Below are 27,630 nucleotides of genomic sequence, written 5' to 3'. Positions count from 1 at the left end.
TATTGTCCACAATAGTAGATTTAATTGTCATCTGAATTAAATTCACCCATTCCCTTCCTAAAATGTTGATGTTCACTCTTACCGTCTGCTCTTTGACCACATCCACTTTACCTTGATTTATAGACCTAACATTCAGGTTCCTCTGCAATATTGTGCTTAACAGCACTGGACTTTACTTTCACCACTAGATACATCCACAACTGAGCATTGTTTCCACTTTGGCTCAGCCTCTTCATTCTTTCTGGAGCTATTTCTTCACTCTTCTCTAGTAGTATATGGGACTTCTACCAACCTGGGGGCTTATCTTCCAGTTTCATGTCTTTTTGCCATTTCATAGTGTTCATGGTGTTCTCAAAGCATGAAAAATGAAGTAGTTTGGCATTCCCTTCTCCAGGGGACCTCATTTTGTCACAACTCTCCACCATGACCCATCTGTCTTGGGTGGCCCTGAATGGCACAGCTCTTAGTTTCATTGAGTTACAAGGCTGTAACTGATATTATCATTTTGGTTAGCTTTCTGTAATTGTGGTTTTCATTCTGGAGGCCATGGGATTGCAGTTCTTGCTTCTGTCTACCCTCTGATGGATGAGGATAAGAGGTCTGTGCAAGCTTCTGATGGGAGGGAATGGCTGTGAGGATAACTGGATCTTGCTCTGGTGGGCAGGACTCTGCTCAGTAAATCTTTAATCCAGTTTTCTATTCATGGGTGGGGTTGAGCTCCCTCCCTGTAGTTTGGCCTGAGATGGACCCATCCTGGAGTCTGCATTTTCTATGGTAGTGCTAATGTCGACCTCCTCCAAGAGGACTTTGCCAACACACCACACCTAGCAGGACTGCTGCTGCCAGTGCCCTTGACCCTGTGGCAGGCTACTGTCAACCTACACCTCTGTAGGAGACTCCCATACACTCACAGGCAAGTCTGGCTCAGTCTCTTGTTGGGTCATTCCTCCTTTCCCCTGAGTCCTATTGCACACAAGATTTTCTTTGTGCCTTCCAAGAGTCTCTGTTTCCCTCAGTTCAGTTCAATTTAGTCGCTCAGTCGTTTCTGACTCTTTGCAACTCCATGAACCTAAGCACGCCAAGGCCTCCCTGTCCATCACCAACTCCCGGAGTTCACCCAAACCCATGTCCATTGAGTCAGTGATGCCATCCAACCATCTCATCCTCTGTCGTCCCCTTTTCCTCCTTCTCTCAATCTTTCCCAGCATTGGGGTCTTTTCAAATGAGTCAGCTTTTCACATCAGGTGGCCGAAGTATTGGAGTTTCAGATTCAATATCAGTCCTTCCAATGAACACCCAGGACTGATCTCCTTTAGAATGGACTGATTGGATCTCCTTGCAGTCCAAGGGACTCTCAAGAGTCATCTCCAACACCACAGTTCAAAAGCATCAATTCTTCAGCACTTAGCTTTCTTTATAGTCCAACTCTCACATCCATACATGACTACTGCAAAAACCATAGCCTTGACTAGACAGACCTTTGCTGGCAATGTAATGTCTCAGCTTTTTAATATGCTATCTAGGTTGGTCATAACTTTCCTTCCAAGAAGTAAGCGCCTTTTAATTTCATGGCTGCAATCACCATCTGCAGTGATTTTGGAGCCCAGAAGAATAAAGTCAGCCACTGTTTCCCCATCTATTTCCCATGAAGTGATGGGATCGGATGCCATAATCTTTGTTTTCTAAATGTTGAGCTTTAAGCCAACTTTTTCACTCTCCTCTTTCAGTTTTATCAAGAGACTCTTTAGTTCTTCTTCACTTTCTGCCATAAGGGTGGTGTCATCTGCATATCTGAGGTTATTGATATTTCTCTCGGCAGTCTTGATTCCAGCTTGTGCATCATCCAGCCCAGTGTTTCTCATGATGTACTCTGCATATAAGTTAAATAAGCAGGGTGACAATATACAGCCTTGATGTACTCCTTTTCCTATTTGGAACCAGTCTGTTGTTCCATGTCCAGTTCTAACTGTTGCTTCCTGACCTGCATACAGGTTTCTCAAGAGGCAGGTCAGGTGGTCTGGTATTCCCATCTCTTTCAGAATTTTCCACAGTTTATTGTGATCCACACAGTCAAAGGCTTTGGCATAGTCAATAAAGCAGAAATAGATGTTTTTCTGGAACTCTCTTGCTTTTTTGATGATCCAGCAGATGTTGGCAATTTGATCTCTGGTTCCTCTGCCTTTTCTAAAACCAGCTTGTTTCCCTAGTCCTCTGGAAATTGTTCTGTAGTCAAATTGCACTGACCTTCATACCTGGGGATTCCTGGTCCCTTTATCAGATCCCCGGATTGGGAAGTCTGATGAGGGGCCTAGAACTTTTGAAACACATTGAGAACTTCTTTGTTATAGTTGTTTTCCAGTTTGTGCATCACCCACCTGGCGGCTCTATGGTAGGGCTCCAGGCTCTATGCTAGGGCTAATGTCAACACATTGCACCTCCCAAGACTGCTACTGCTAGTACTCCTGTCCCCACAGCAGGCTACTGCTGACCCACACCTCAGGAGACCCTGAAACACTCACAGGCAGGTCTGGCTCAGTCTCTTGCGGAGGTCACTGCTCCTTTCCCCTGGGTCCTGGTGCACACAAGATTTTATTTATGCCCTCCAAGAGTCTCTGGCAGGTATGGGGTTTGATTTTAACATGATTGTGCCCCTCCTACCATCTCATTGTAACTTCTTTGTCCTTGGACGTGGGTTATCTTTTTTTTGGTGGATTCCGATATCCTTCTGTCAGTGGTTGTTCAGCTGCTAGTTGTGATTTTGATGGAGAAGGGTGCACATCCTTCTACTTGGCCATGTCCTGGCTATTGTAAATAATGTTAAATGAACATTGGGATGTGTGTCTTTTTGAATTGTCATGTTTTCATGCTATATGCTCAGTAATGTGGTTGCTAGGTCATATGGTAAATTTATTCCTAGTTGGTTAAGGAATCTTCATGATGTTCTCTGCACTGGCTATACCAATTTACATTCTCAGTAGTACAGGAGTGTTCCCTTTCTCCACATCCTCTCCACCATTTATTGTTGGTAGATTTTTTGATGATGACAATTCTAATTGGTGTGAGGTGATACCTCATTGTAGTTTTGATTTGCGTTTCTCTAGTAATGAGTGACATTAAGCATCTTTTCATGTGTTTGTTGTCCATCTCTATGTCATCTTTGGAGAAATGTCTGATTAGGTCTTGTCATTTTTTTAATTTGGTTTTGTGTTCCTTCTGTTGAGCTGTTTATGTATTTTGTAGATTAATTGTTTGTCAGTTACTTTGTTTGTAATTATTGTCTCCCATTCTGAGGGGAGACATTCTGTATTTTCTGTATTTTCATTCTGTATTTTCTGTGTTTTCATCTTTACAGTTTCCTTTGCTGTGCAAAAACTTTTAAGTTTAATAAAGTTCCATTTGTTTATTTTTGTTTTTATTTCCATTGCTCTAGGAGGAGGTCAAAGAGGATCTTGTTGTGATTTATGTTAAGGAATGTACTGTCTGTATTTTCCTCTAAGAGCTGTGTATTTTCTTACCTTTAAGTCTTTAATTCAACTTGAGTTTGTTAGGAAGTATTCTAATTTTATTCTCTTACATGTAGCTGTCCAGTTTTTCCAGCTAAGAGGCTCTCTTTTCTCCATTGTATATTCCTGCCTCCTTTTTCAAAAATAAGGTACTCATGGGTACATGGGTTTATTTCTGGGGTTTCTATCCTATTCTGCTTAGCTGTATTTTGGTTTTTGTGCCAGTACCATATTGTCTTGATGAGTGTAGCTTTGTAACATAGTCTGAAGTCAGTAAGGTTGATTCATTTATCTCCATTTTTCTTTCTCACAATTGCTTTGCCTATTCAGGGTCTTTGGGGTTTCCAAACAATGTGTAAAATTTTTTGTTCTAATTCTGGAAAAATTCCATTGGTAATTGGATAGGGATTGCATTGAATATGTAGATGACTTTGGGTAGTATTCTCAAATTTTCACAATATTGATTCTCTTAGTTTAAGAACATGGTATATATCTCCATCTGTTTGATCTCTTTCATCAATATCTTATAGTTTTTTGCATATATGTCTTTTATCTCTTTAGGTAGGTTTATTCCTAGATATTTTATTCTTTTTGTTTCAGGGATGGATGGGATTGTTTACTTTCTGATTTCCCTTTTTGATTTTTTATTGTTAGTATCGGATACAGGGGATTTCTGTGTATCGTTTGGTATCCTGCAACATTACTGAATTCGTTGATTAGCTCTAGCAATTTTCTGGTGGCATCTTTAGGGTATTTTATGTTTAGTATCCTCTCATCTGCAGATAGTGAAAGTTTTGCTTCTTGTTTTTCAGTCTGGATTCCTTTTATTTCTTTTTCCTTTCTCATTGCCATGGCAAGGACTTCCAAATCTATATTGAATAATAGTGGTGAGAGAGTCGATTCCTAGGCAGGTTGATACGAAGTCTGGGGTCTCTGAAGAGGAGAAAGGGGTCTGGAATTCTCAAGGAGGAGGGAGGAAAGGACATCTTTTTTTCCCCTCTACATTCCTTAGTCTGATGATTACACAACAAACAACTCAGTTTAAACTCTGTACTAAGGATTGATGTTAAAGCTGAAACTCCAATACTTTGGCCACCTGATGCGAAGAGCTGACTCATTTGAAAAGACCCTGATGCTGGGAAAGATTGAGGGCAGGAGGAGAAGGGGACAACAGAGGATGAGATGGTTGGATGGCATCACCGACTCAGTGGACATGAATTTGGGTAAACTCTGGGAGTTGGTGGTGGACAGGGAGGCCTGGCGTGCTGTGGTTCATGGGGTCGCAGAACCAAACACGACTGACTAAACTGAACTGAAGGATTATATAACAACAACGTGTCCTGCTCGAGGATAGTTTCTTCTTCCTGAAAACCTTCTGGCTAATCCTGTTTTCTTAAAATGTAAATTATGGGAGTGGGTCTAGTAAGATCTTTACAACCTTGAGACGTTCTTTTGATTTATTGTTAATAACTAATTTTAGAAGTTATTATAATTAATAACTAACACTAGCAAGGGGGGCATTCTCCATCCCCCTTCTGATGTCTATGTCAGAGGCTTTCTTTGTCCCTTCTCTTACTTTAATAAAACTGCTACAGAAAAGCTCTTTTGAGTGATCAAGCCTGGTCCTTGGTCCTGAAGCTAAATCTGTTTTGAAGATCACAAATCTGACAGCATTCACCGTAAGCTATCAGTGGCAAGAGTGGGCGCCCATGTCATGTTCCTGATCTTAGAGGAAATGCTTTCAGTTTTTCCCCATTGAGAATGTTGTTTGGTGTGGGTTTGTTGTATATGGCCTTTATTATGTTCAGGTAGGTTCTTTCTATGCCAGTTTTCTGGAGAATGTTTATCATAAATAGATGTTGAATTTTGTCAAAAGCTTTCTCTGCATCTATTGAGATGATCTATGGTTTTTATTTCTCAATTTGTTAATATGGTGTATCACATTTATTGACTTATGTATATTCAAGAATCCTTGCAGCCCTGGGATAAACCCCACCTGATCATGGTGTATGATCCTTTTAATGTGTTGTTGGATTCTGTTTGCTGAAATTTTTTTGAGGATTTTTGCATCTATATTCATCAGTGATATTGGCCTGTGATTTTCTTTTTTTGTGATATCTTTGTCTCATTTTGGTGTCAGGGTGATAGTGGCCTGATAGAATGAGTTTGGGAGTATTCCTCCTTCTGCAATTTTTTGGAAAAATTTGAGTAGGATGGGTATTAACTATTTTCTAAATGTTTGATAGAATTTGCCTGTGAAGCCGTGTGACACTGGGCTTTTGTTTGTTGGAAGATTTTTTTTTTTTCCTAATTTTTTCCCTGAATTCTTTTTATTTATTTATTAAATTTTATTTTTTTACTTTACAGTACTGTATTGGTTTTGCCATACATTGACATGATTCCACCACAGGTTGGTGGGAGGGCGGTTCAGGGTTGGGAACTCATGTACACCTGTGTTTGTTGGAAGATTTTTGATCATGGTTTTCACTTCAGTGCTTGTGATTGGTCTGTTCATATTTTCTGTCTCTTCCTGGTTCAGTCTTGGAAGGTCATACTTTTGTAACAGTGTGTCCATTTCTTGCAGGTTGTCCATTTTTCTGGCATATAGTTGCTCCTGGTAGTAGTCTTTTATGATCTTTTGTATTTCTGCATTGTCTGTTGTAGCTTCTTCTTTTTCATTTCTAATTGTGTTGATTTGAGTCTTCTCCCTGTTTCTTTGATGAGTCTAGCTAATTGTCAACTTGGTTTATTGTCTCAAAGAACCAGCTTTTAGTTTTATTGAACTTTGCTCTTTTTTCATTTATTTCAAAATAAATCAAACATCTGATCTCTGTGCTTTCTTTCCTTCTACTAACTTCGTCAGGTTTTTTGTTCTTTTTCTAATTGCTTTATATTATAAGGTTAGGTTGTTTATTTGATGTTTCTTGTTTCTTGAGGTTGGCTTGTATTTCTGTAAACTTTACTCTTAACACTTCTTTTGTTGAATCCCATAAGTTTTGAGTTGTCTTTTTTGGGGGTAGTAACATACTGTTTTGATGACTGTAGCTTTGTAGTATGATCTCTAGTCAGTTAGCCTGATCCCCTCTCCCCATCCCCCCAGTTCTATTTTCTTTTTCAAAATTACTTTGTCTATTCAGAGTCTTTTGAAAACATTTGATCTTTATATTGTCGAATTTAGCATTTTTTTTTAATTTTATGCTTTGTTGATTTTTAGTCATTGTTGGCCATTACCCACTATAACGATATAAAAGAATTGTTCTTTGTAGTCTTTTAGAATATGGTTTTATTTTTACATTTAAATCTTGAATATATTTTAATTTTTCCTGCTCTGTGGTGTGATATATAGACCTCTCTTTTCCAGATGGCCATCTATTTATCCAAATGACATTTGTATCCAGCCTTTTCTCACTCATTAAATGATGTTATCTGTATTTAAATAGGAAAGTGATTCTGTTTATTATTCTTCCTACTATCTGCTTTCTCTAGTTTAAGCTTAGACATCTTTCTGAGCTCTCACTAGTGCACTGCTCCTTTTGCCCACTTCTGTGTTTGCATTAGACTGTGGGCAATAGTGTTCTAATTTTTTTTTTTTATCTAGTATTACCTTACCCTCTATCTTCCAGAATTTTTTCAAAATTCAGGCCTTGTGCTGGGGTTTTTCTGCATTCCTCTTTTGTCATATTTTTATTACTTTAAAAGTTTTTTATTTTACCTGAATCTGTTTTTGGAGACAGGAGATATAAGTGTGTGTGTTTAGTCTATTCCTTTAAACTAGAGAAACAATTTTTGGTTGTAATTCTCCCTGGTGGCTCAGACAGTAAAGTGTCTGCCTGCAATTCAGGAGACGTGGGTTTGATCCCTGGGTCGGGAAGATCCCTTGGAGAAGGAAATGGCAACCCACTCCAGTACTCTTGCCTGGAAAACTCCATGGACAGAGGAGCCTTGTAGGCTACAGTCGACAGGGTTGCAGAGTCGGAGACGACTAAGTAACTTCACTTCACTTCACTCTTAATATTTTTGTTTTTCTTTTTACCACTGAGAATTTATTTCTCAGTCTTCCTGGCTTATGTTTATACCTTACTTTAAATTTTTGCTATTCCCTTGAATTTATTCCTTGATTGTTTTCTTTCCTAAAATTTCCATATCCTTTCTGAACCAACCCCTTTTCTCTAATGACTTCAATTACCATCTTAAGGATTAATGTCTCCTAAATCCTTTTTTTCATTTTAGACCTCCCTTCTCCATTCCAGGATCATGCAGCCAATCATGAAATAATTCTATTTGTAAATTCCACAGGTGTTTTGAGTACAGTTGAACAACATCTACTCTCTGTGACCCAACCTCTGGTTCTTATTTATTTTTACAGTCTCTGTGTATGGTATCAGCATCTATCAGTTGGTTGTGGAGCATTTCTTTGTATAGCTATACAAAAAAAAAAAAAAAAAAAATAGTGACCAGATGTTTTTCCTCTAAGGATTAATTCTCATTCTTTATCTTTTGCTTTGCCTTAGGATAGATCATCCCTAAAATTGGGTAGTTTGTTTTGTTGCTGAAGATATTGTCCACTAATGAGGAGAGATTTTTTTTCCTAGTTGACATTTGCAAGTATTTGAAGATATTTTTGATTGATGCTATTGATATCTGATTAGTAGAAGTAGGGATACTGGTAAACATCCTGGAATACACAGGACAGTCTTCCACAGAAAAAGCTTTATCTGCTCCAGAGTGTCAGTAGTGCCAAATTGAAGAAACCCTGTTCTAGTGTAAAGGCAGAGTTGTCCATCTTTTATAGCATTTTGTTTTAAACTCTAAACAGTTAAACATATGTTAGGAGAAAAACATGGTTTGAAAGTATACACTCACCCCAGTGTTCATTGCAGTGCTGTTTATAGTAGCCACAGACTAGAAGCAGCCTAAATGTTCATCAAAGAATCTACATAGATATGGTTCATATATACAGTGGAATGTTACCCATTAAAAAATGAAATAATGCCATTTGCAGCATCACGGATGGAAAGGTGGGGAGGGAGGGATAAATTGGGAGTTTGGAATTGACATATACACACTGCTATGTTTAAAATGATAACCAACAAAGACCTACAGTATAACACAGGGAACTCTGCTCAGTATTCTGTCATAATCTAAATGAGAAAGGAATTTGAAAAAGAATATATGTATATATGTGTATATATATATATAAATCTCTTTGCTGTACACTTGAAACTTACAGAATATTTTAAATCACCTATAGACCAATATAAAGTAATCATTAAAACATAAACAGAAAACATAGTATGAGTTAGTTTTCAAAAATATTTTCTACATCCTGATTCTGAACCCTCAGATTGAGTAGAAATATATTATTACAGGCATCAGTGTCATTCAAGGATGTGACCGTGGAATTCACCCAGGAAGAGTGGCATCAGATGGACTCTGCTCAGAGGACCCTGTACAGAGATGTAATGCTGGAGAACTACAGCCACCTCGTCTCAGTGGGTGAGCAGACCTTACCATGCAACTTCCTCAAGAATGCAGATTCAGTTTTTTCTTTTTTAAAATATTAATCACTTTTATTGAGGAATATTAAATGAAAAATAAAATTCAGCACTTCATTGTACAAATCAATAAGTTTAAAAAGTTATGCAGTGGATTACCATCATCAGAGTCATGGCTTGGAATATTTTCATCATCCCCCCAAAATGCCTTGTACCCCTTTGCAGTGAGTCCCTTCCTCTCATACCTCTTCTCAGATGCCAACCAATCACTGATCTGTTTTCTATTTCAGTACTTTTTCCTTGTTTTGAATCTTATATAAATGAATTTATATATAGTATCTTTTGTCTGACTTCCACATTCAGCATGATGCTTTTGAGACTCCTGTGTGTGTATCACCAGTTTATTCTTTTTATCCTGAGTAGGATTCTTTTGTGTGCATATACTACAGTTTGTTATTCTTTCAGCTCATGGCTACATGGGTGTTTTTCTAGTTTGGAGCTGTTACGAATAAAGCTTCTATGAACATTCACATATAAGTCTTTGTGTCAATATGTTTTTATTTCTTATGTAAATACCTAGGAGTCGGCTTACCTAGTCTTCTGGTAAGTTTATATGTAACTTATTCAGAAAGTTCCAGATGTTTCCCCATTGGGTCTACTGTTTTTCATGCCTATAAGCAGTGCCTAAGAGTTCCATTGCTGTTTGGTTACCAGCATTTGGTTTGGTAAGTCTTACTATTTTTAACCATTGTAGTTATTGTCTAGTTGCATCTAGTTGCATCTTATTGGATTTTAATTTGCATTTCTCTGGTAATTAACAGTGTTGAACTTCTTTTCATGTGCTTTTTAACCATTCATAATCTCCTTTAATGAAGTGTTTCATCAAATCTCTTGCCCATTTTTTTTCATTTTGTTTTTTGGTTTGAGTCTTATTGTTGAGTTGAAGGAGTTCAGATCTTACCAGATACATGTTTTGAAAATGTTTCCTCTCCAGGTCTGGCTTGCCTTTTTAGAAGAAAATGTTTACAGATGGTTTTGGTTTGCATATATACTTAAAAATTTTTTATATGACATGATTAAGATTCAGGGATTAGAACAATTGTATTCTTCATGTTTCCCCTAATGGTTATATCTTACATAACTATAGTATAGTCTTAAAACAAGGAAATAGGCATTGGTACAATTAATGTGAATATCTTTGTATCATTTTTTTACTTTATAATTTTGTATTGTGGCATGGTTGATTTATAATATCATGTTACTTTCAGGTGTACAGCAGAGTGATGCAGTTATATATTCTTTTCCAGATTCTTTTCCCTGATAGGTTATTACAAAATACTGAGTATAGTTCTCTGTGCTACAGAGTACATCCTTGTTGTTATCTATTTTATATTGGGTTGGCCAAAAGGTTCATTTGTTTTTTTTCCCATAAAATGGTCTAGTAGTGCTTTAGTTGTCTTTAATGTCATTCGAAACCAGTATTAGATTTTATTGTGACAGCTGTCATATCAGCATCCATTTTAAAAAAACTTACCAAAATCGGTGAATTTTTGTGTAGCAATTTTAATATTGAAGATGGAAGAAAAAAGCAACAATTTTGACATGTTATGCCTTATTATTTCAACAAAAGTAAAAATGCAACTAAAACACAAAAATAGATTTGTGCCATGTATGGAGAAGGTATTGTGACTCATCAAACAAGACAAAAGTGGTTTGTGCAGTTTTGTGTTGGAGATTTCTTGCTGGACAATGTTCCATGGTCAGGTAGACCAGTTGAAGTTGATAATGATCAAATAGAGACATTAACTGAGAAGAATCAATGTTACATCAAGTAGGAGATAGCTGACATACTCAAAATATCCAAATCAAGATTTGAAAGTCATTTGCACCAGCTTGGTTATGTTAATCACTTTGATGTTTAGGTTCCACCTAGGCGAAGTGAAAAAACCTTCTTAACCGTATTTCACATGTATTTCTCTACTGAAACGTAATAAAAATGTTCCATTTTAAAAACAAATTGTGATGGGTGTTGAAAAGTGGATACTGTGCAATAATGTGAAATGGAAGAGATTGTGGGGGCAAGTGAAATGAGCCATCACCAATCACACTAAAGGTGTCTTCTTCCAAGGAAGATGGTGTTGTGTGTATGGTGGGATTGTAAGGGAATCCTCTGTTATGAGCTCCTTCTGGGGAACCAAACAATTAATTCCAACAAGAATTGCTCCCAGTTAGACCAACTGAGAGCAGCACTTGATGAAGAGGATCCAGAATTAGTCAACAGAAAATGCATAGTCTCCATCAAGCTAATGCAAGACCACGTTTCTTTGATGACTGGGCAAAAACTGTTACACTTTGGCTGGAAGTTCTGATTCACCCACCATATTCACCAGCCATTGTACCTTCAGATTTCCTTTTAAGGTGGAATAAGGTGAAGTCGCTCAGTCGTGTCCGACTCTTTGCGACCCCTTGGACTGTAACCTACTAGGCTTCTCCGTCCATGGGATTCTCCAGGCAAGAATACTGGAGTGGATTGCCATTTCCTTCTCCAGGGCATCTTCCCAACCCAGGGATCGAATCCAGGTCTCCCGCATTGGAGGCAGATGCTTTAACCTCTAAGCCACCAGGGAAGTCCTTTTATTTTGGTCTTTACAAAATTCTCTTAATGGAAGAAATTTCAGCTCCCCTGGAGACTGTAAAAGGAACCTGGAAAAATTCTTTGTTCAAAAAGATAAAAAAGTTTTGGGGAAATGGAATTATGAAGTTGCCTGAAAAATGGCAGAAGCTAATGGAAATTACCTTCTGCGGTTTTTTGAAATAAGGAAGACAGAAGGATAAGTGTTAGCTCTTCTCTAAATGTTTGCTAGAATTCACCTGTGAAGCTATCTGGTCCTGGACTTCTCTATGTTGGGAGTTTTTTAAAACACAGATTCAATTTCTATACTAGTAATTAGTCTGTTTATATTTTCTGTATCTTCCTGGTGCAATCTTGGGAGATTTTACCTTTTAAGAATTTAACTGCTTCCTCTTAGGTGTCCATTTTTTGTTGATTTTGTTGGCCTGTAGTAGTCATTTATGAGCCTTTATTTCTGTGGTGTGGGTTGTAACTTCTATTACAATTCTAATTTTATTGATTTTTGGCCCTCTCTTTTTTCTTGATATGTCTGAGTGAAGGTTTACCAATTTTGTTTTTCTTTTTAAAGAAGAAGGCTTTGGTTTAATTGATTTTGCTATTATTTTCTTTGTCTCTATTATTTTTGCTCTGATTATTATGATTTCTTTCTACTACCTTTTGGTTTTGTTTGTTTTTTCCTAGTTGCTTTAGGTGTAAGGCTAGGCTATTTTTTTTTTTCCTTTTTTTGAGAATTTTCTTGTTTACTGAGGTAAGCTTCAGTTGCTATAAACTTTCCTCTTAGAACTACTTTTGCTACATGCCATAGGTTTTAGACTGTCATATTTTCATTTTTCTCTAGGTATTTTTTGATTGCCTCTTTGATATCTTCAGTGATCCTTTGGTTGTTTAGTTGCATGTTGTTTAGCCTCCACGTGTTTGGTTTTTTTTGCAGTTTTTTTCCTACAGTTTATTTTGAATCTCATATCATTGTGGTTGGGAAAAAAAAAGTTTGATATGATTTGAAGTTTCTTAAATTTACCAAGTTTTGCTTTGTGGGCCAGCATGTAATCTCTCTTGGAGAATATTCCATTGACACTTGAAGAGAGTATGTATTCTGCTACTTTTGGATGGCTTCCCTTGTGGCTCAGTGATAAGGAATTTGCCTGCCTGTGCAGGAGATGCAGCTTCAATCCCTGGTTCAGGAAAGTCCCCTGGAGAAGGAAATGGCAACCCACTCCAGTATTCTTCCCTGGGAAATCCCATGGACAGAAGAGCCTGGAGTCCTCTGTCCATGGGGTCACAAAAAGGTCAGATACAGCTTAGCAACCTAATAACAGCTCTCATATGGAACACTATAAATATAAGTTGAGGCCAGCTGGTCTAATGTATCATTTAAGGCCCCTGTTTCCTTATTCATTTTCTGTCTGGATAATCTATCCATTGATATAAGTGGGGCATTAAAGTTCCCCAGTACTACTGTGTTACTACTGACTTCTCCTTTAATAGCTGTTAACATTTGTCTTATATATTGTGGTGCTCCTGTGCTGGGTGCATACATATTTAGAATTGTTTTATCTTCCTCTTGGATTTATCGCTCGATCATTATGTAGTATCCTTCTTTGTCCTCTGTAACAGTCTATTTTTAAAGTCTATTTTGTCTGATATGGTATTACTACTCCAGCTTTCTTTTGATCTCCTTTTGCCTGGAACACCTTTTTCCATCCTGTCACTTTCAGTCTGTATGTGTCTCTAGATCTGAGGTTGGTCTCTTGTAGACCACATATGTACAATTCTTTCTTTGTCTCTCAATTCAGCTAGTCTCTGTCTTTTGGTCAGAGCATTTACTCTGTTTACATTTAAGGTAATTATCAATATGTAAGTTCTTATTGCCATTTTGTTAATTGTTTTAGATTTTTTTTGCAGGCCTTTTCTTTCTTTCCTTTGTTTTCTTCTCTTGTTTGGATTCCTTTTCTTTTCTGTGTGTTTATCTTAGATTTTTGTTTGCAGTTACCATGTTTTCATATAGCAGTATGCATATATTGATATATGCATGATTGTTTTAAGTTGCTGATCTCTTAATTTCAATTTACATTTCAGAAAGCCTTGTACTTCTACTCTCCATATCTCACAATTACTGGTTTTGATATATTTGTGTGTGAATAATTTCCTACCTTACTATATGTTTGTCTTTACTAGTGAGCTTTCCCACTATGTAATTTTCATGTTTCTAGTTATTGCCATTTCTTTTCCACCTAGAGAAGTTCTGTTGGCATTTATTGTAAAGCTGGTTTGGTGGTGCTGAATTCTCTTAGCTTTTGCTTGTCTATAAAGCTTTTGATTTCTCCATCAAATCTGAATTTTGTTCTGGGTAAAGTGTTCTCTTTTGTAGATTTTTCCCTTTTAGCACTTTAAATACATTGTGCCACTCCCCTCTGGCCTGCAGAGTTTCTGCTGAAAAATCAACTGATAGTCTTATTTCCTTGTATGTTGTTTTTTGCTTTTACCTTCTTTTGATTTTTTTTCTTTGTCTTTAATTTTTGTCAGTTTGATCTCAGTGTCTTGACATGTTCCTCCTTGGGTGTATCCTGCATGAATTCCCTGTTCTTTCTGGACATGGGTGATTGTTTCCTTTCCCATGTAGGGGAAGTTTTCACCTATTATCTCTTCAAATGTTTTCTCAGTCCCTTTCTTTCCTTCTTCTTGGACCCCTACTATCCAAATGCTATTGCCTTTGACCTTGGCCCAGTGGTCTCATAAACTATCCTCATTTCTTTTCATTCTTTTTCTTAATTTCGTTTCACAGCAGTGATTTCCATCACTCTTCTAGCTCACTGATTTATTCTTCTGCCTTGTTTATTCTGTTGCTTCTTTCTGGTGTATTTTTGTTTTAGTTACTGTATTCATCTACTCTCTTTGGTTGTTCTTTATACTCCTAACTCTTTGCTAGAAACCTCTTGTAACTTCTCACTCTGTGCATCCATTCTTTTCCTCAATTTTGTGTTCATCTTTACAATAATTACTCTGAACTCTTTCTACGATAAATTGGTTATCTCCACTTCACTCAGTTGTTCTGGGTTTTATCTTGTATCTTCTTCTGGGAAATGCTGTTTTTCCATCCCTTTTAAAATTTCTATTTGTATTTTTATGAATATAGTGCTTTCTGTAGGGGATGTCCTATGTGTCCCATCAGTACACTCCCCTCTCATCACCTAAGGGCCAGAGATCAGCTGGTCCTAGGACAGGTTCTGACCTGTTTGAGGACTCAGTTCTTCAGACTGCATGATTGTAATTTTTTTGCTTCTTGCGTCTGTCCCCTGGTGGGTGAGGTTTGTCTGGAACCTTTGCATGCTTCCTGGCAGGAGGGTCTGGTACCTGCCTGCTGGTGGAGGAGCTGGGTCTTGTCGCTCATGTAGGCAGGGCTGTGTCAAGGGGCATATCTGGAGGTGGCTATGGGTTCTAGATGTCATTAGGCAGCCTATCTGCTGATGGATTGGGCTTGCTCCCACCTTGTTGGTTGTTTGGCCTGAGGTGTCCCAGCACTGGAGCTTTTAGCCTGTTGGGTGGGGCAAAATCTCATTGCCAAGAACCAAAAATGTCTACTTCTAGCCAGAGTTTATGTCCCTGCTGTGTCTGCCACCAGCTTATAGACCCTAGAGAGAGCCACAGCTGCCATAGGAGACCTCCAAGTCTGGCAGATAGGTCTGGCCCAAGCTCCCATGGAGTCACAACCTTTTTTTTCTTTTTCTTTTTCATTTCGGAGTCACTGCTTTGCCCCTGGGCCCAGTGTATGCAGGACCTTGTATGTACCCTCCAAGAATGGAGTATTTCCCCAGTCCTGTGGTACTCCTGCAATTAAGACCTACTAGTCTTCAAAGCCACATGGTCTGGGGGCTACTCCTCCCTATTCTGGACCTCTAGGCTGAGAAGTCTGGCATGGGCCTCAGAGCTGTCACTCCTGTGGGAGAATTTCTGCAACAATTTATTTTCCAGTTTGTGGTTCACCCACCTGGGTGATGTAGGATTTGATTACATTGTGAGGACTCCCCAACTACTGTGTCATGGTTTCTTCTTTGTCTTTGGATGTAGAATATCTTTTTTTTCTGGTAGATTCCAGTCTCTCTTATCAATGGTTATTCAGCAGTTAATTGTGATTTTGGTGTGCTAGGCCATATGTGGATTCGTGTAATCACCACAACAATTCAGATGCAGAACTGTTCCATCACCACAAAGATTTCTTCCATGCTACCTCTTTATTTTCATATTCATCCTTTCTCCCACACTATGCATAATCTCTGCCAACTATTAATTGGCTCTTCATCTGTACAATTTCCAGGACATTATGTAAATGGAATCATGCATATTCTGACGTGTTGAGATGGAAATTCATCCAAGTTGTAGTGTGTGTGTATCAACAGTTTATTTTTTACTACAATGGTATTCCACTCTATAAATGAATGTGTTATAGTTTGTTTAGCCATTCACTTATTAAAGCATATTTGGTTGTTAATAATTTGGGGCTATTATAAATAAAGATACTACAAACAATCATGTTCAGATTTTTGTGTAAGACAAATTTTTCTCTGGGATAAATGCCCAGAAATGTGATTGGAGTTGTATGCTAAGTATATATTTTGTTCTTTAAGAAACTATCAAACTCTATTGTCAAAAAGATTACAAATAACAAATGCTGGCAAACATATGGAGAAAAGGGAACCTTTGTACACTATTGGTGGGAATATAAATTGGTGCAGTAAGCAGTAAATGTGGAAAACAGTATGAAGTATCCTCAAAATACCAAAGATAGAACTACTAGCAATTCCACTCCTGGGTATATATCCAAAGGAAATTAAAACACTAATTCAAAAAGATACATGCACACCAATGTTCATAGCATTATTTACAATAGCCAAAATATGAAAGCTACCTAAGTTTACATCCACAGATAAATATATATATAAAGTGGAATATTTACTCAGCTATAAAAAAATTTCTATATGCAACAGCATAGATGGACTTGGACTGTATTATGCCTTAGTGAAATAACACAGACAGAGAAAGACAAACTGTTCGGTGGATTAGTCACTGAGTTGTGTCTCAGTCTTGTGACCCTATGGCCTGTAATCTGCCAGACTCCTCTGTCCATGGGATTCTTCAGGCAAGAATACTGGAGTGGGTTGCCATTTCCTTCTCCAGGGGATCTTCCTGACCCAGGATTGAACCTGGGTCTCCTGCATTTCAGGCAGACCAACTGAGCTACAAAGGAAGCTTTGTATTTGTAGCTTTCCAAATACTGTATAATATCACTATATTATATAGTGGAACCAATATAATATGTGGAACCTAAAAATAAGACAAACTAGTGAATATTACAAAAAAGAAACAGACTCACAGAGAAAACAAACTAGTGGTTACCAGTGAGGAAGGTGAAGGGGGTGGGGTAAGATGGAGGTAGGGGAGTAAGATGGACAGACTACTATGTTTAAAATAAATAAGGTACAAGAATATATTGTATAGCACAGAGAATGGACCAATATTTTATAGTAATCATAAATGGAATATAACCTTTAAACTTGTGAATGACTGAGAATGTAACCAATATTTTATAGTAATCATAAATGGAGTATAACCTTTAAAATTGTGAATGACTATATTGTACACCTGAAACTTATATAATTTATAGATCGATTATACCTCAATTTAAGAAAATAAAAACTGCCAAACTGTTTACTAAGAGTGGCTGTACCATTTTGCATTTCCACCAACAGTTTGTGAGAAATCCAGTTACTTTTTATCCTTCCTAGTACTTGGTATTGTCACTATTTTTTGTATTAGAAAAATGCTTTTTCTACATCTTTTGAGATGTTTTTTTTTTTCTTTCATTTATTTAATGTGGTGTGGCACATAGATTGACTTGTATATAGTTAACCATCCTTGTGTCCCAAAGGTAAACCCCACTTGTTCATCGTAATAGGTATGTAGTAATATTTCATCTTGGTCTTAACTTGCCTTTTTTTAATAGCTAGTGATAATTAAAATATTTTTCACATGTTCATATGCCATCTCTATATCCTTAGATAGTAAATGTCTGTTCATGACTTTTGCATATTTTTTTCTATCTTTATTGAGGTATAATGTCAAAAATTGTTATATCTAAGGTATAAGACACTAGGGAAGCCCTAGTGGCTTAGTAAAAAATTTGCCTGCAATGCAGGAGAATTGCAGGAGATGTGGGTTCACTCCCTGCAGGTTCATGTCCTGATCTTCAGGAAGATCCCCTGAAGTAAGAAATGGCAACCCAGTCCAGTATTCTTACCTGGAAAATTCCATGGACAGAGGAGCCTGTCAGGCTGCAGTCCGTACGGCTGCAAAGAATTGGACATGACTGGGCAACTGAACAATAGCAACAAAGGTATAAGACTTGATGTTTTTATATATGTATCAGTTCAGTTCAGTCACTCAGTCATAACCGACTCTTTGCGACCCCATGAATTGCAGCACGCCAGGCCTCCCTGTCCATCACCAACTCCCAGAGTTCACTCAGACTCAAGTCCATTGAGTCATTGATGCCATCCAGCCATCTCATCCTCTGTCGTCCCCTTCTCCTCCATTATTTCACAAAGTATATATGTATACTTTGTGAGATAATGGCCACAATCAAGCTAATTAACATACCCAGCACCTGACATAGCTACCTTTTTTGGAGGTTGGAGGTGGAGCCTTGAGTACACAAAAGATCTACTCTCTTGGCAGACTTCAAGTATAAAATACAGTATTGTTAACTATAGTCACATTTGTGTATTAGATCTCCATAGCTTATTCATCTTGGTTAATTGAACTTTGCATCCCTTTAACTAGTATCTTCCCATTCTCTAGCTCTCCAAGCCCTGGAAACCAACATTCTACTCTCTGTTTCTATGAGTTTGTTCTGAATTCCACCAAGATCGTGCAGTATTTGTCTTTCTGTGTCTGGTTTATTTCACTTAGCATAATGTCCTCTAGTTTTATCCACGTCAGGGCAGAGGTCAGGATTTCCTTCCTTTTTGTGGCTAAATAATATTCTATTGTTTGTATGTATACCACATCTTCTTTAATCATTCATCTGCCAGTAGACATTTTTGGATTGTTTCCATATCTTGAGTATTTTGAATAATACTGAAGTGAACATGGAGTGCAGATACTGATTTCACTGGCTTTGAATACCCAGAAGTAAAATTTCTGGCTCAGAAATTAGTTCTGTTTTTAGTTTTTTGAAGAAACTTTATTATTTTACATAATGGCTACACCAATTTATATTCCCACCATCTGTGTAGGAGGGTTCTGTTTTCCCTACATCCTCAGCAACACTTATCTTTTGTCTTTTTGATCATCACCGTTTTCTAACAGGTGTGAGGTGATACCTCATTGTGGTTTTGATTTGCATTTTCCTGATGATTAGTGATGTTGAGCACATTTTCATATTCCTGTAGGACATTTGTATGGCTTCTTTTGAGAAATAACTACTCAGGTCCTTTTCCCATTTTTAACCTGATTATTTGCTTTTGTCCTGTAGAGTTGTAAGACTCTTATATTTTTTTAGATATCTACTCATAATTATTATTATAGTTTTCAAATATTTTCACCCATTCTCTGAGTTAACTTTTTCATTCTGTTGATTATTTCCTTCTCTATCCAGAAGCTTTTTGGTTTTATCTCACTTGTCTGTTTTTGCCTTTGTTGTCCATGCTTTTGTTGTCATATAACAACCATTGCCAAGACTGATATCAAGGAACTTTTACCTAAGTTTTCTTCTAAGTGTTTTGTGATTTCAGATCTTACCTTTATGTCTTCAGTCCATTTTGAATTGATTTTTGTGTATAGTGTGAGACAAGAGTCCAGATTCAGTTTCTACATGTGGATGTCCAATTTTCCCAGTACTATTTATTGAAGAGACTGTCCTCTCCCCATTTTGTGTTTGTCGCACTCTTGTGAAGACCAGCTGACTGTAGATGTTTGGATGTATATCTGGGCTCTCTGTACCGTTCCATTGATCTGTAAACCTCATTATGCCAGCATAAAACTGTTTTCATTACTCTCGTGACTATGTCAGTCCAGTTCAGTTCAGTTGCTCAGTTCAGTTCAGTCGCTCAGTCGTGTCCAACTCTTTGCAACTCCATGAATCGCAGCACGCCAGGCCTCCCTGTCCATCACCTACTCCCAGAATTCACTCAGACTCACATCCATCGAGTCAGGATGCCATCCAGCCATCTCATCCTCGGTCGTCCCCTTCTCCTCCTGCCCCCAATCCCTCCCAGCATCAGAGTCTTTTCCAATGAGTCAACTCTTCGCATGAGGTGGCCAAAGTACTGGAGTTTCAGCTTTAGCATCATTCCTTCCAAAGAAATCCCAGGGCTGATCTCCTTCAGAATGGATTGGTTGATCTCCTTGCAGTCCATGGGACTCTCAAGAGTCTTCTCCAACACCACAGTTCAAAAGCATCAATTCTTCAGCGCTTAGCCTTCTTCACAGTCCAACTCTCACATCCATACATGACCACTGGAAAAACCATAGCTTTGACTAGGCGGACCTTAGTCGGCAAAGTAATGTCTCTGCTTTTGAATATGCTGTCTAGGTTGGTCATAACTTTTCTTCCAAGGAGTAAGTGTTGCTCAGTCGTGTCCAGCTCTTTGCAATCCCATGAACCACAGCACGCCAGGCCTCCCTGTCCATCACCAACTCCCGGAGTTCACCCAAACTCATATCCATTGAGTCGGTGATGCCATCCTCCATCATCCCCTTCTCCTGCCCTCATTACTATATAGCCTTATAGTATATTTTGAAGTCAGAAAGTGTGGTGCCTCTAATTGTTCTTCTTTTTCAAGATGTTTTGGCTATCCAACATCTTTTTTGTTTCTGTATGAAATTTAGGACCATTTTCTCTATTTCTATAAAGAATGCCACTAGGATTTTGATAGGAATTCAGTTCAGTTCAGTTCAGTCACTCAGTCATGTCTGACTATTTGTGACCCCATGGACTGCAGCATGCCAGGCCTCCCTGTCCATCACCAACTCCCAGAGTTTACCCAAACTCATGACCATTGAGTCGGCGATCCATTAAATCTATAGATCACTTTGGGTCACGTGGATATTTTAACAGTATTTCTTCAATTTGTAAACATGCGATGTCTTTCCATTTACCTGTATCTTTAATTTCTTTCATCATTTTATAATATTCAATGTACAAGTCTCTGACCTCTTTGGTTAATTTCTAAGTATTTTTTAATTTCCTTTCTGGATAATTCATTGTTGGTATAGAAACACAACTGAATTTTGTAGGTTGATTTTTGTATCCTCTAACTGTACTAAATTTATTTATTAGTTTTAATACAGTTGTTTTGGTTGAGTCTTTTGGATTTTCTACATATGGAATTTTGTCATCTGCAAAGAGAGATACTTTTCCTTCTTATTTTTTATTTAGATGTTTTTTGTTTCTTTTTCTTGTCTAATTACCCTGGGTAGGACTTCTCATGGTTCTAATAGAAGTGACAGTATGCATTCTCACTTAGAGGGAAAACTGAAAGTTGAAAACTGAAAACTGAAAGCCTATTGGTTATAGGCTTTTCATATGTTGCCTTTACTAAGTTGGGAAAATTGTCCTCTGTACCTATTTTGTTGAGAATTTTAATTTTGAATGGGTGTTGAACTTTGTCAAACACTTTTCCCACATTTTTTGTGATCTTTTCTTCTTTCATTTTTATGGTATAGCACATAGATTGATTTGCATATAATTAATACACATCCTTGTGTACCAAGGGTAAATCCCACTTGTTCATGGTTTAAGTTCTTTTAAATGTGCTGTTAAATTTATTTGCCAGTCTTGTTGAGGATTTTTGAATGTCTGTTCTTTAGGGAAATTAGCTTATAGTTCTCTTGCAGTAACTTTCTCTGGTTCTAGAATCAGGGGTGATGCTGACCTTGTAAAATGAGTTTGAAAGTGTCCCCTGTCCTTTTTTAAAAATGTATGTATTGGAGTATAGTTGATTTATAATGTTGTGTTAGCTTTAGGCATATAGAAAAGTGGTTGAGTTATATGTATACATATATTTGTTCTTTTTCATATTCCTTACCCATGTAGGTTATTACAGAATATTGAGTGGAGTTTCCTGTGCTTTACAGTAGATCCTTGCTTTCCATTTTTTAAAAGAGTTTAGGAAGAATTGGTATTAATTCCTTGAGTGTTTGGTAGAATTCTACCATAAAGCCATCTGGCCCTGGACTTTTCTTTCTCAGGTTTTTGATTACTGATTATTGTTGTTTAGTTGCTAACTCCTGTTTGACTCTTGCAGCCTCATGGACTGTAGCCCACCAGTCTCATCTGTCCATGGAATTTCCCAAGCAAGAACACTGGAGTGGTTGCCATTTCTTTCTCTAGGGGATCTTCCTGACCCAGGGATTGAACCCATGTCTCCTGCATTGGTAGGTGGGTTCTTTACCACTGAGCTGCCAGCGAAGCTGCTTGATTACTCCTGGACAAATACCGGGTCAAAAAGGAAATGAAAAGGAAATTCTAAAAGTATCTTAAGGTCTCCTTATTTTTTAATAGGTCAGTTCAGGCTTTTGTTTCTTCATGATTCAGTTTTGACAGGTTGTATGTTTCTAGTAATTTATCCATTGTATCTGTTGTAATATCTCCTCTTTTCATTTTTATTTTATTTATTTGAATTTCTCTCTTTCCCTTTAGTCTAGTGTAAGGGTTTGTTGACTTTGTTTAGCTTTTCAAAAAAACAACTTCTAGTTTATATTACTTTGTTCTCTATTTCTGCTCTAATCTTTATTATTTTCTTCTTCCTACTGACTTTGGCTTAGTTCTTTTTTCTAGTTCCTTGTGATGTAAAATTAATTATTTCTTTGATATGCTTCTTCTTTGTGTAGACATTTATAAGTTTCTTCTTATACTGCTCTTGCCTCTCGTAAGTTTTAGTATGTTGTGTTTTTGTTTTTCTTAAGATACTTTTAGAATTCTCTTTTCATTTCCTTTTTGACCCAGTAGAGTATGTTACTTAATTTCCACATTTTTGAGTTTTCTTTTTTTCTACCTGTTGATGTCTAGTTCAGTAAAGATGCTTAGAATGATTTCAAGTCGTCTTAAGTTTGTCAAGGCTTGGTTTGTGACCTAACATCTATCATGAAGGATGATCCCTCTGTGCTTGAAAGAATGTGTATTTTTCTCTTGGGTGAAATCTTCTGGATATATCTGTGTTTATATATATACACACACACATGCAATCTAGAGTTAGATGTGTATATGCTTATAATGGTTATATCTTCTGTGGAATTGACCATTTTTTTTATTTTATGATGACCTGTTTAGTCACCAGAGACAGTATTCTGTCTGCTCCTTAAATATAGCCAGTTAACCTTTCTTTTTACCATTTCTGTGGAATGTCTTTATCCATCCCTTCACTTTTAGCCTATATTTGTCTTAAATTTAAATGAATCTCTTGTAGATAACACATCTCTGAATCTTGTTTTTTAATCCATTCATGTATTCTATGCCTTTGATTTGAGAATTTAATATGTTTACATTTAAAGTCATTATTGATAAGTGAGGACATACTGTTACCATATTGTTAACTGTTTTCTCTCTTACAGTTGTTTTGTCCCTTTCTTCCTGTCTTGTCTTTTTTTGTTATTTAGTAATTCTTATATGATTTCTTTTGATTCTTCCTCTCAGTATCTTTTGCATGTCTATTGTATTTTTTTCTTTGTAGTTAGCTTGACTTTTTCCAAAATATTTTGTAGTTATAACCATCTATTTTATGTTAATAGCCTCAACTGCTCACAAAATCTCTACACTTTTACTCTTTCCCCCATACTTTTTGTTCTTGCAGTCAAAGTTTGCTTCTTTTTATATTATGGAACTATTATATAATCTTTATCTAATTTTTATCTTAGCATAAAAAGTATTTTAACTATTACTTTGTTACATTATTCTGTATTTATTTGCCTTCATCAGTGAGACTTTCAATTTGCTATTTAATGTATTTTCACTTCATTTTGAAGAACTCCCTTAATTCAACATATGTTATAAGTCAGATCTAATAGTTACAAACTCAATTAGTTTTTTGAGTTTTATTTTTCTCAGAAAAGATTTTATTTTCTCAGAAAAACTTATTTTTCTTCATTGCAAAGGATACTTTTGCTAAGCCTAGTATTCTAAGTTGGCAGGTTTTTTCTTTTAGTGTTTTGAAGGTGACGCCCTACTCTCTCCTAACCTGCAAGGTTTGTGCTGAGTAATTGACTAATAAATAGTCTTATGGGAGCTCCCTTCTATGTGATGAGTCACTTTTCCCGTGCTGCTTTCAAAATTCTCTTTGTCTGTAATTTTTTGACAATTTGATGATATGTCTCAATGTACTTTAGGTTAATTAATCTTTTTTGGGACCTTTGAGTTTAATCAATCTGGATGTTCATTTCCTTCCCAAGATTTGAGAACTTTTTAGCCCTAATACCTTTTTTATTCTTTTACTTCTTTATTAAAATATATTTGACATATAACATGGTATAAACTTAAGGTATTCAACTTGTTAATTTGATACATTATATGGTGATATGTTTGCCATTGTAGTGACAATTAGCACCTCTATCACACTACATAATTTTTCTTTCTTTTTAGTCTGTGTGTGTTTAGTCGCTAAGTCGTGTCTGACTCTTTTGTGACCCCATGGACTGTAGCCCACCAGGCTCTTCTCTCCATGGGATTTCTCAGGCAAGAATACTGGAGTGGGTTGCTATTTTCTTCTCTAGAAGATCTTCCTGATCCAGGGATTGAATCCATGTCTCCTGCATTGTGGACGGGAGCCACTGAGGAAGCTTTTCTTCTTAGTAGTTGGAGTAATTAAGTTATAATCTCTTTTTGATGATTATAATACAGTATTGTTGCCTATTTTTACTGTTCTGTGAATTATATCTCTAGGGCTTATTTACCACTCGTTACAAGTTTGTAATCTTAAATAACTTCTATCCTGCTCCGTACCACCCACCACCCCTGCCCTCCCCCCATTCTTGGAAACAGCAGTTTTATTCTCTGTTTTTACAAGTTTGGCATTTAAAAATTCCACATATAGGTAATATCATGTAGTATTTGTCTTTTTCTGTTTGACTTTTCTCACTTAGCACAATGTATAATGTGCTAAAGGTCCATCCAGTGTTGTAAATGAAATGACAAGCTATCCTTCTGTCTCATGGCTAAATATTCCATTGTATATATGTACCACATTTTCTTTATCCATTCATCTATCAATAGACATTTAGGTTGTTTCTAAATCTTGACTACTGTAAGCAATGCAGCAGTGAACATAGGGGTATATATGTCTTTTTTTGTTTTCTTTAGATAAATGCCCAGAAGTGAAATTGTTGGACATGTTAGATCATTTTTAAATTTTCTGAGAAGCCTCCATACTCTTTCATCAAGGCTGCTCCAGTTTACATTCTCACAGTGTTCCCTTTTCTCCACATCCTCACTGACACTTGTTATTTCTTATCTTTTTGATAATAGCTATTTTAACAGGTGTGATGTGATACCTCATTGTGGCTTTGATTTGTATTTCCTTGACGATTTATGATGTAGAGCATCTTTTTATATACCTGTTGGCCATTTATATGACTTATTTAGAAAAATATTCAGGTATTCTGCACATTTTTAATTGAATTGTTCTTTTGTTATTGAGCTGTATGAATTCTTTATATATATTGGATATTGTCCTATATGTGATTTTCAGATTTTTTCTCCCATTCTGTATGTTGTTGTTTCATGTTGCTATTTCTTTTGGTGTGCAAAAGCTTTTAAGTGTGATGTAGTCCCATTTGTTGATTTTTACTTTTGTTGAATTTCTTTTTTTTTTTTGGTGTCATATTCAGAAAAGTATTGCCAAAATCAATGTTAAGGACATTCTTCCTTGTGTTCTCTTCTATTAACAAGAATTTTATAGTTTCAGGTTTTGTGTTTAAATGTTTGATCCATTTCAAATTAATTCTTGTGGGTGGTGTAAGTTAAGGCTCCATTTCTATTGCTTTGCATGTGTTTATCCAGTTTTCCTAGCACCATTTATTGAAGAGGCTATCTTTTCCCCATTGGGTACTCTTGGCTACCTTGTCAAATATTAGTTGATCTTATAAGCAAGTATTTAATTTTGGGATCTCTATTCTGTTCCACTGGTTTGTACATTTTTGTGCCCATACTATACAGTGTTTACTACTGTTGTTTGAAATTAGGAGGTATGATACCTCCAGCTTAGTTCTTTTTCCTCAAGGTTGCTTTGGCTATTCAGGGTCTTTTGTAATTCTATACAGATTTTAAGATTTTTTTTTTCTATTTCTGTGAAGAATGCCATCATCATTTGATGGAGATTGCATTGAATCTAATGATGACTTTGGGTTATATGGACATTTTAGCAATTCTTATGATCCATGCACACAGTTCCATTTGTTTGTGTCTTCTTTGATTTCTATCAGCAAAATCTTGTAGTTTTCATTGTAGAGATTTTTACTTCCTTTTGTTAAGTTTATTTCTAAATGTTTTATTGTTTTTGGTGCTGTGGTAAATGGAAGAGTTTTCTTTCTTTTACATGTTTCATTCATTCTTAATGCATAGAAATAGATTTATACCTCAATATTTTATTTTGGGTGATTGTAAATGTTACTGTATTTTAAATTTCTGTCTCCTTGTCAGTTGCTAGTTTATAGAAACATTTTTATATGATGTTCCTTTATACTGACCCCTTGCTGAACTTTCTTGTGAGTGATGAGAGCGGACACATTTGCCTTGTTTCTAACCTCAAGAGGAAAAACATCTTGTCTTTCACCAAGAAATAGCTGAAGATTTTCTTCAGCTATTCTTCATCAACTTGAGGAAGTTTTCCTCTATTCCTTGTTTTCAGAGAGTGTTTATCATGAATGAGTATTGAATTTTGTCAGATACTTCTGTATCTACTGCTGTGATTATGTTTTTTTCCTTATTTGCCCCATTAACATGGTTGACTCCACTGGCTGATTCTCAAATAATAAATTGGCCTTGCATAATTGGAATAAACCTTACTTGGTCATATATTTTTATTTATTGCTCAATTACATTTGTTAGTATTTTTAAAGTAGTTTTCCACTTTTATTCATGAGAGACATTGGTCTATATTTTTATACTGTGTTTATCTAGGATTTACAAATTCATAATGTAAATTTATATTATTTATATAATGCTGGCCTCATTCAATTCATTGGAAATTTTTTCCTCCTGTTCTGTTTTCTTGACGAGACCATGTAGAAGTTTTGTTTATTCTTCTTTAAATGTTTGGAGGAATTCCCCAGCAAAAGCACCAGGGCCGGGAGATTTCCTTTTTGGATGTTTTAACTTACAAACTCAGTTTCCTTAATAGTTATAGTACTATTTAAATTAAGTCTATTAGATTTAAAGTATAGAGTTTCTCATACTATTCTCTTATTTTCATTTTAATGTCTGTAGGATCTGTATTTATATCCTTGTTTTATTCATCATGTTGATAATTTGTTCTCTCTCAAATAAAATTTATGAGTTTCATTGCTTTTTTCAACCAGCTTCTATCTGTCAACTACAAACTTTTCTCCATAGTTTTTCTGTTTTTAATTTCACTTATTTCTACTCTTTATTTTTTTCCTTCTGCTTAAGTTGGGTTGTGGTCTTTTATAGTTTCTGACTGTGACACTGTTTTAGATGTTTCTTTTCTAATGTAATAACTTAATGATATAAATCTCTCTCTCTTCACTGTTCTAGCTGCATTATACAAATTGTATATAAAGTCACTAAAACATTTTAAATTTATATCTCCTTCTCTGATAGAATCATCACTTACATGATATATGATCTTGAAGAAGTGAAATTAAAGTATAACAACTGTTTGCTGTTGTTTGGTCACAAAGTCATGTCTGACTCTGCGACCCCATGGACTGCAACACACCAGGCTTCCTGTCCGTCACTGTCTCCCAGAGTTTGCTCAAACTCATGTCCATTGAG

The 27,630-nt window shown here is 36.5% G+C and overlaps 1 protein-coding gene across 3 annotated transcripts in view; it reads left to right on the top strand.

Annotated features, from left to right (window-relative positions):
* Positions 1-27,630, top strand: part of ZNF782 (zinc finger protein 782) — a 73,714-nt gene that overhangs the window by 15,725 nt on the left and 30,359 nt on the right. For all 3 annotated transcript variants that reach the window (XM_040245431.1, XM_040245441.1, XM_040245423.1), the window contains one exon: positions 8,873-8,999. In XM_040245431.1, the coding sequence (XP_040101365.1) occupies positions 8,873-8,999 (127 nt within the window). The remainder of the gene's footprint in view (positions 1-8,872; positions 9,000-27,630) is intronic.

This window comes from Oryx dammah, unplaced genomic scaffold (genome assembly GCF_014754425.2).
Source record: "Oryx dammah isolate SB20612 unplaced genomic scaffold, SCBI_Odam_1.1 HiC_scaffold_1, whole genome shotgun sequence".
Taxonomy (NCBI): domain Eukaryota; kingdom Metazoa; phylum Chordata; class Mammalia; order Artiodactyla; family Bovidae; genus Oryx; species Oryx dammah.
This window is presented reverse-complemented; position numbering and strand designations above follow the sequence as displayed.